This window comes from Chrysemys picta, chromosome 19, assembly GCF_011386835.1.
Source record: "Chrysemys picta bellii isolate R12L10 chromosome 19, ASM1138683v2, whole genome shotgun sequence".
NCBI lineage: Eukaryota > Metazoa > Chordata > Testudines > Emydidae > Chrysemys > Chrysemys picta.
The window spans coordinates 7,487,204-7,497,163 of NC_088809.1; the positions used below are offsets into that span (position 1 = coordinate 7,487,204).

At 43.7% G+C, this 9,960-nt stretch overlaps 1 protein-coding gene across 1 annotated transcript in view; it reads left to right on the top strand.

Annotated features, from left to right (window-relative positions):
- Window positions 1–9,801, top strand: part of AATF (apoptosis antagonizing transcription factor) — an 82,840-nt gene extending 73,039 nt beyond the window's left edge. Inside the window, exon 12 of the mRNA XM_008178827.4 lies at window positions 9,198–9,801. Coding sequence (XP_008177049.2) covers window positions 9,198–9,261 — 64 coding nt within the window. The 3' untranslated portion in view covers window positions 9,262–9,801. The remainder of the gene's footprint in view (window positions 1–9,197) is intronic.
- The last annotated feature ends 159 nt before the right edge of the window (window positions 9,802–9,960 follow it).

Consider the following 9,960-nt stretch of genomic DNA (forward strand, 5'->3'; position numbering starts at 1 on the left):
TCCATTTAGCATTGCTACATTAATATAGCTCCAGAAACAAGGAGACAAACCCTCTTGCCTTTTAAGCAATATGAGATTCCCCTTTCTTTGCCATCACTGTCCTACCATTCAGCAGCATTCCAGCCAAATGCAAGGCCAGTGGTTTTATATAGTAGTAAAGAATCCTTTTATTTTCATGTAAAGACACAAACTTTCCCCTTTCCTTAATGAGCAAAGTAAAATAATAAACCCATCACATGGATTCTAAGTGGAATTGAATCCTGACACCTGAAGCTCTGTGACAGTATTGACCGTGTGAAATAATAGTATTGTTAAATGTTTAGCTTGCATGATTCTAAAGGGAATATAAAAGGCATTTCTTCCTGCAGCACTGTGTTACTGGATGGTGCAGTGTCATCCGGCCAGATGTGTTTTTGCATGTTTTGTAGTTGCTGGTTTATTGTAGCATCCGTGTTTGCTACATAGAAAATAATTATGTGTTGGCTACCTTAGCTGTAGGACATCATTCATATAATTTATGCAGCAGATGCAATGCACTTGCTAGTTAGACTTCCATTGGCTTCATTATTTTGATGTTAATCATAGATTGTTGGACGTTGCATGAGATCTCCTCATTGAGACACACATTTTTATTCTGTAACCGAAATTATGGCGATGAAGGGCATTCTTTATGTAGTCAGACATATAAGCAATTTAAAAAAAGAAATTAATATTCAAACAACATCACTCAAGTATCCATTTACCTTTTTCAAGGGGTTGCTTTCACCTATGCATTGAATTCACTTCAGATTGTGAGGGTCGGTTTATTTCACATCTATATTTTCTAAAAATTAATAGCATGATTAAAACTATAATATTATTTAATTTAATATATAAATATAATTATAGCTCTTTTGTTTTGTCCTTTTTTTGCTGGCCAACTCTCTTTTGTTGGAATAATACAACAGGAAATGGGAAAAGTAGTTGATGTGGGGATCTTTTTAAAATGTTGGACTCTAGTTTTCATATTTGTGAGACATGTTTTTGTAACTAATGTTCATTAAGGGCATTCTATCCCAGTGTGTGTGCTTGCCTGCCTTTTGGTAGGAAAGACTTTGCATGTAAACAGCCATTAAAAATACTGCGATGATGTTAGGAATTTTGAGATTGGCAAAATCTCATTCGCAACCGGGAGTGGGGCGGGCATGTGTATGGAGAGGATGTGTGTTTAGGTTTTTAAAATAAAAAGATTTATGCTTTTAATCAAAAGCAGTGGTTCTCAACCTTTTTTCATTTGCAGACTCTAAAAAATTTCAAATGGAGGTGTGGACCCCTTAGGAAATCTTAGGGCATAGTCTGCGGACCCCCCGGGGTCCATAGACCACTGGTTGAAAACCACTGCTCTAAAGAATATAACTGTGTGATTTCAGGCAACTCTAGCTGTTTTGTAATCTGTTTGCATCAATATGGCAGTGTTGCCTAGTGGAATGAGCACAGAGTTGGGAGGAGATCCTGGGTTCTAATCCTGTTGTGGCCTTGGCAAAATGGGGGATAATGATACCTAACCTCCTTGGAGTGTCTTGAGGAGCAGTCAGTGTTTCTGTGGCTCTTCACTATGATACGAATGGGAGGATGAACAAGCCACTGGTTTCTGACCCCTACAGGGAATGCTGCCCCTACAACTCCCCCATCTGTATGCCGAATTAGGATGATGGTAGTTGCAAAGATTTTTTTTTTTTTTCTTTCTTCCATACAATCCACTGTTGTGGGATATTCCTTCATCTCTTTTATTTTCTCTTCCCACCAAACAAACCACACTCTTGCAGCCACATAGGTGGTACAAATTGCATTAGAAGACTGGTTTCTTTAAAGTAGATGGGGATGCTGAACGAAGAGTAAGATGAAACACAGGTTCGCCCATGTGCACACACGATCTGCCAGGCTATGGAGCTGGGGGGAGGGTATGAAACACTTCTGGATGTATCTAATACCTAATGCCTGTGCTCTCACTCTTTGGAGTTGGCTCAGAAGAAAAGCATAAATAATTAAGCCAAGGTACTTACGCACACATGTTTTATGGCAAATTGGTATGTGGTTCGTGATCATTTTTTCCCCAGAAACAGGTTTTATGATAATACAGTAAAAATATTAAATTAGAAAATGCCTCACTAAGGGTGATAAAACCTTACTACAGTGGAAATAGGTAATTATCCCCTCTACAGGCTAAATGACAGTTTAAAAGAAATAAAAATGTTAGTGCTCATTACTTGCTTTTGTAGGTTGCAATAAAGGGTAAGTTAAATTTTAATTCAAGGAAGACCCTTGTATCGACCTGCTCCTTCCAAACACTCTACCTCAGGTGTAAGTACTATTAATTACTCGGTCTAGGTTATTCCTCAGCACATTGCTAATACCAATACCCTTTTGTGCTAAAGTCACCTTTCCCTCACTGACTTGGGGTGGGGTGTTTTGACTCACTGGCTCAAATCTGATTTTTAATATATGTGGGGGGAAATTATATGTTTTTTATCCCAAATCCGAGTTCATTATGCACAGCCTTCAGGGGCCTGAAAGTATTAAAACCCACACTTACCCCGGTGAATTGAAACAGAGACAAGGTTAAACCTGGAGGATTGATGAGTTTTACTCTCTGCATGGTGAAATCCTGCGGAGGGGAGATGCTGCAGGGGAAAGGTAGCCTATGCAGCAGTAATAATAAAGGGTTGGCATTTTTTGGCTGGCTAAAACATTTCTTACAATCCCCTCCCCCTTTCCCATTTACAAATAACCTCTCTCTGCACGGTGTAATCTCAGCAGCAGTCAGTTCTCAGAGCTCGCTCGTAGTTTGTTTCACACCTGGAATTTTCAGGTAGCCCTGCTAGAATTTTGACTTCCATATGGAACACACAGGCCCATGCCTGCGAGCCTAAAGGGCTTGTTGTTATCCACTCTTACGAGCGAGGGGGCAACACAGCAGAGCAGTCTGGATGGTGTGGCAGGACCGTACTGCGTGTGGCAGGCAAGTTATCCCTGTGCTGTGCCTTGCGGGACGTGGTGTTCTGAATGTTGGAGCTTCTCTGTGTCCAGGCAGCATCACCCAACTGAGGAAGATGCATTGTTACTTTTAACGCCCCTACCGGACTTGCTTGCTTTAAAAATGATTTTGCTAATGTTGGTCCCTGAGGTCCGTGTCAATGGAACGCTGATTCCTGAACGCCTCTACCCTCAGAGTAAACCAAGTAACCAAACAAAAATAGGAGAAACCTTGAGACATCAGTGCCCCATTAGAGAGAGAGCCATGCTGACAGCAAATGTTCAAGGTAGTAGTTACTGCTATTGGCAGGTGCCTGCTTGGCACCATACAAAAACTCAGTACCTTCACTTTTTGTGTGCGTGTGTGTGGGGTTGTCCAGAGAGAGTAAGTGTGTGTGTGTTCGTTCTAGTTAAACTTCATTACAACACTGGGGAATGGGGAAAGAACTAACTGAGTGTAGGGAAGGGGGGCAGGGCAGTGACTTTAAATTTCAAAGTGCTTCTCTGTTAAGCTGAGTTTAGCCTGAGATGTGTAATTTGACTTAGCCCTGGCTTTTTGGGCATGCATTTGTGCACTCAAAAACCATCCAAATCCGGAGGCTTGAAATTCAAAGCAGGCACAGTGTCCTTAGCACGAGCCATCAGCCTTTTTCACTGCTTGGCTGCCAGGTGCAGGCAGGTAGGTCGTACCTGCTGTGCCACTGAATGTACAGAGGATGTTAGCGCATTCTTCTGTGGCCATTGCAGTGTGAGTGGCTGATGAGAGCCCAGCAGGGGCTGGCGTCTGTTGATTTGTGTGCGCATCTTAAATGTGATGTGGTTTTGGGTAGGTGGGGAGGTAGGTACTTCACTGAATTTGCTTTTGTAATAGTGTGATGGCTCCCAACCAGGGCTAACTGCATCTTGGGGGAATCTGTTTTGGATCATTCCTACGTACAGAACTCCATTTAGCACAGTCCCCATTTCCTGTTGTAACCGTTCCAATATGTCCTACTGCAGGGATTCTGAGCCTTTCGCATCCTGTGATCTTAGTGGTACTTTCCTCCCAGTCCCATCTAACCCTAATGAAAGGGGCCTCATGTCCCCCATATTGCCAACCCACGTTCCCCTGAAAAGGTTTGTGACTCCCCTTTCTGTATAACGACTCTCTTCTGCACCAGGTGCACGGAACCCAGAATGTACAATAGCGGAAGGGCGGCCTTGTGGGAAAGGCTCGGAACTGGGGCTCGGGAGACTTGGTTTACAATCCTGCTTCTGCCACAGGCTCCCTCTGTCATTTTGGATGTCAGTCTTTCGCTTCCCCATCTGTAAAATGGGGAGAATACTTCCCTAATTCACAAAGCTACCGGGAGCATAAATATCTTAATGACTGTGAGGCACTTAGATACTGGAGCTATGACCCAATTAGACCTATCTAGACAGATACCTGTGAGAGTTTAATAACCCTCTTCAATTCAGCGGAAACAATATTCTGCAAAATCTCCTTGGCTCTCAGAAAGTTTGGCAGTAGTTTTCTACTCTGTTTGTAAGCAGAGTCAACGCTGCGGATTGGACGACTTCTGTTTTAGTGCTATAGGCCCCCCCCAAAATGTGCCACCCCAGGTCTATGGGGTGTGTTCTGTTGGGATCTGTTTTGGCTGATGATAGAGGAGTTGGAACAGGAGTTAACTGGCTGGCTTTGTACCCTTAACTATTATGTGGGTTATGGCTAAAAAAGAGCAGCTTGTTTATTGTGTGAGGGCAACGTGCCAAAGAGCAGAATGAGAATGTGTGTAAGCTGCTGGATATAAGCCTACTGGGGACAGCGTTGAATTAGACCTCTTTGGGACGGGTCACATGGCACCATCCAAAAGTTTATTTGAGGTCTGGTATCTCCGCTGCTGAGCGTATGATTTAGAAGTAATGACAGAGTAAACGTTTTCATGGGATGCCATCTGATGGTGGCTTGTCCTATTGCCAATGAACGTGATGGGTCCTAGAAACAAACAAACAAAAACAAAAACAGAACACAACTGGGAGAATCTCCCACACGCCCTGGAGACCACAAGACTGGATCTTAGCAAAGAGCCCGAAATGGCGGTAAGCCCCCGTGTACAAATATAAGTGCCTGGTGGGTGTGAAAACGGCAGCAGCTGCAGATCTCCGCTGGCCTCTGTGCGGGAGTTCGAACACCCGGGATGGGAAAAGTGTATACGTGAGCGTCTGCTGGTGTGAGTCGCGGAGTTACTCTCTGACTGGAGAACCTTCATCTGGACGTAACAGAGCCCGGGGCTCTAGTGGGGCAATAATCGGTGCATATGCCTCGATTTCATGAGACCTCAGGAGCCTTGTGTCTGTAGGAAGCCTGCAAAGTGATGCATTTGGCAGTAGAATGTATCTTTCTGAGGCCGTTTGCTGCAATATGATTAGTCCTCCTTGCTGTTTAAAATGAGCTGTGTCGGGGGTTGGGGAGGGAGGAAAGGAGTGAAATCGGTGACGTTTCCTTAAAAGGTTCCAAACCACTCAGCCTTTCAAGTTACTTTGACATGAGCAACCGGCGTATGTTTGTCAGCTTTGCCCACCTGAGTGTGAAATGATGTTCTATCAAAACACCGGTTTCAGCATTTCCCTCTCCGCTCCTGACATGTGAACCCTGCTGCGGACAGTAACTGCTGCTTTCTGCCCAGGAATTTCACTGATATTGCAGTACAAGTGGAAACATTTGCTCAGTGGTAATGATGGGGTCTGGCTCAAGCAAGCAAGGCAAGGTTGGAAGGCTATGATTGTGAAGGACTAAATAGCATCGCTCGCTGCATTTTTTTTCCCTCCCACCCCCAGTCAAATGATGGAGTCTTAAAGTCACAACGTCCTTTTTGTCAGTAAAACTGCCTGCTTTATGCTATCTAATTTCTCAATTGAAACAGCAAATGACAGTGATACTTATCGGTTAATAGGCAGGGAGGCTGCAAAGAGTAGCAGAGCCAGAGTAACGCAGCACTCTTTATTTATTTATTTATTTATTTATTTAAAAAGCGCACTGAAGATGCTGACTTTAAAGCCGCGGTCTGTAGTAGAATCAGAGGGCTGTTTGTATCTGTCAGGGGAGTTTGGTTTGTTTGTTCCACTGGGCTATTCTGCATTTATACAATATAAAGCTGCGAGGGAGACAGAAGACAGAGAGCTTCTCCCTCCCACCCCTCCGTGTTATTAACATGCAATATTGAGTTTTCACACTTAAAACAGCTGATTTCTCTCTGACCTAGTGACCGTGGCACATTGTCGTTGGAAGAAGCTGTGCCTCTCCAGAGCCACTGGCCTCCCCCTGTCGTTCATTACGAAACGGCTCGCACCAGAACCTAAACTTCCCCACGTCCACCTTCTCTTGCGCCTCTCGGGCTGGCTGCAAGTCTGCATCGCAAACAAAGCTTGGCCCCAGTGAAGAATTGCTCTTCCTCGCTCCTCCTCACTGTGTTTGGTCATGTCCGAAGGGCATGCGTGGCACAGTTTGTCCCCAAGCGCCATGTTTTTGGCACCTTGTGCATTTCAGTTGAGCCTTTCCAGGATTCTAGCCCTGCCATCTTACTTGCTTCTAGTCCAGGGTTCGCCAGTTTTTTCAAATGTCAGCTCTGTTTTTCAAAGAGTTTGGGGGTGGTTGTTTTTTGAGTCTGTCATAGATTAAACAGTTCTCTCTCTCTCTCTCTCTCTCTCTCTCTCTCTCTCTCTCTCTGTCTGTTGGATGCTCCAGTTTCAGTTCCATAGTTAAGGCTGAGTTGAGCTTTGCGCTGAAAGCACGAATTCAACCACTAAATACAGCAACACCTCTACCCCGATATAACGCTGTCCTCAGGAGCCAAAAAAATCTTACTGCGTTATAGGTGAAACCGCGTTATATTGAACTTGCTTTGATCTGCTGGAGCGCACAGCCCTGCCCCCCCCCCCCCCCCGGAGTGCTGCTTTACCGCGTTATATCTGAATTCGTGTTATATCGGGTCATATTATATCGGGGTAGAGGTGTATTTCACCTCCCTCCCCCAAATACTTATTCTGACTAAATAATTAATTTTCCGAGACTTTTCCAGTTAATTGGATAATTAGCTTTTGAGTTAAAATTGATTTTAAAAGTGGGCCCTTAAGAAATGTAGCCCCATGTATCTGACTTTTTTGTGCTGAATGATCTTACTAATGAGCTAATGTAGGTTCTTCCAGTTTGCCATATGGTTAAAACGGACTGAAATCTCATGCAATGGTTACGTTTGCAGATAGCATTTCAGGATGAATGGCCATTGTTTGCTGTTTTTCTTCGTAATTTAAAGTTGCCTCTTTAGCAGAGGATGGCTGCTAAAGTAATGCTCTTGTACCACGAATTCCACAAAGTAGTCACCTTTTTCAAAATGGCAGCCATCTCCCATCATTTTCAATAGGAGTGAAGATAAAATTGCCTGTAGCAAAAGATGCCTCTTTTCAAAATGGCCACCTGCCTCTCATTGTTTCCACTTAGCAGTGAAGCCAAGCTCCCCTCAGCCAAGATGGTGGCCTCCTGTGCGGGTTTTCAATGTTAAATTGGTCTAAATGTAGTTTAATAAGATCCCTTCCTTTTGGGATTAACTGATTGCCTCTTTAGCTCTTCATCTCCCTGAGTGTTGCAGGAAACAGTGCTGAGTCTGGGTCTCTTGTGTGGAGGGCATTTGGCAGGCTAGCCAGAGGCCCTTGGCCAGGGTTAGACATCTCGTCTGCCTGGGTGTTTCTAATGCAGACAGTGTGGGAAATGTGTGTATGTGTCCCACACTCCCTTGTATTGCTCTGTGAAAGTGCAGGTGCATTTCTTGTGTGGTTTTGTTAGCTGTCACCTTCAGGAAAGTGATGTCAAGCCATTCTTTCGGCTGTTTGGGACTGCTGTTTATGTAATACGTGTGTGTGTGTGTGTGTGTGTGTACAAAATTATATACACACTGTAAGTGTGTCACAATATTAACAATAATCTCTTTTTATATTCCGGTAGCACCTAGAGGCCGCTGTTAAGACTGCTGCCCCTTAGTGCTAATACTGCAAGTGTACACAGATCTAGGCAGTTCCAGTCTAAATGGAGAAATCACATGAAGGGGATAGGGCATACAAATAAGTGCTTTCCTCTGCAGCCGATAAGTCTCTGTCTACTGTATAAATGTATCATTCATAATAGTCTAGGGTGCGATGTGCATGTGCACAATATTTCTTAGGAAACAACTTACATATTTAATAAACACAGGCCCAAATCTTAGTCCAGGTCTGAATTTCATCTCTCTCATTAATTAATTAACTAGACAGAAAAGGGTCCCTCTCCACCCCAAATCCCAGTGAAATCATGGCTGAACAGCTGCTGGCCTCACTGAGTTTTGGGTGATCGTCACCTCTGATTTTATTTAAAATTCTTTGGTTTAATAATCCTAGACGACGTTAGCAGCACCGGCAAGGCGGTAGTTTCTCTTCTGTGAGTTTTACCTGCCGTATTTCTGTGTCCTCTCTACTTTGAGTGCAACTGGGAGCTCAGAATGTAGCCCCGTCCGAATGCTTTTTCCTTAAGGGTTCTCTAGATTGCCATGACCACTTGAATTTCTGTTTTGCAGCTGAAGTTTGTAAATAAATTCCCCCTCACACACACCTTCCCTGACTACTTAGGTATTAAGCTTAAAAATAAAGAAAGAAAACCAGCCTATGATATGGTGATTTTTAAAGGGAAACTCGCTTCTCTTATCAGAACTGCTGCATATGTGATATTAATTGGAATCTTGTTGCTGGGTCATTTTCATTGTTTTTCAAGTACCGTCAAATCCAAGAAAATGTATGAAAACTAAATTATAGTCCCACATAGGCTGTCTGATTGAATCCTCCTTATGGCATTGCATTCTCATACAGCCTATTAAAATATTCAATCTTGTTTTCTTACTTGAAGAGGCTGTCTGTAAAGGGCAAACTTATAGAAAACCTCATTCCCTAGAGAGATGGTATCCAGCCACACTGAAATATTTACATATTTCTGTACTGCATGTGATTGGTCTTACGCAAGTTCTTCGCTACACTTGTATTTATTAATAAAGATTGTTGTATGCATTTTTAATTATACGACGGCCTTTTCATTTGAAGCGGCGGATGGTAGCGCTGCCTGCCTCTTGCTTCCAATTTGACCTTGAAAAGTTACTCTCCTCCCCCCCTTCCTCCCTTTTTCCCAGGACGGAGCTTTATCGATCGTTGTTTGGCAAAATCACGCATCCCGAAGAACCCAAGCAGAATTAGCATCAAGCCTTTGCAGAAGGAAAACATATGCACAGACACTTACTTTTGTTCTCTGCGTTTGGCTAAAGCCCAGTGGAATCCTTCGTGTGCATTTGGACTCTTGCCTCTGTGCTGCCGGAAGCTGCCGCCACGTTGTCACATCTGGCCCGTTGGATACGGGGCAGTTTGTAGCTCAGAGCTCTACTCCCGTGGTTCACTTAGTGATGGCCGCAGTGGGGTTCACTGAGAGAGCTTTTAGCCATGCGGTAGCCCACAACTTGGATTTCAAGACCGGCGTGAAGTGGATAATGTCCTGTCCAGGGAAGCGCCAGCACCCTTCCCTTTTAAGTTCACTCAGAAAGTGTGTATTGTCTTGTCTGTTAGGATGTCTTGTAATTTGCTGAGGATTATTTTATTTCATGCAGACGCCATAGCTGAATTGTGCAGTATCGAATCAGAGTTAAGAAGGAAATGTAGCCTGGCAAGAGGGCACCCCCATATATTTTTTGCAATTCAGTTTAGAATCTGTCCCTGCCAATTAAAGAACATACAATACCCTTCCCTTTTTGATCATCTTGTATTTGTGGTCCTGATCGTGAAATCTTATCCACACAAGTAGACCCTTACGCCTGTCTAGAATCCCACTGAAATTAGGCGGGCTCCGAAGGTGGCTGTTTAAGCAGATCATACTGCAGAATGGGGACCTACGTTTGTGTTAAA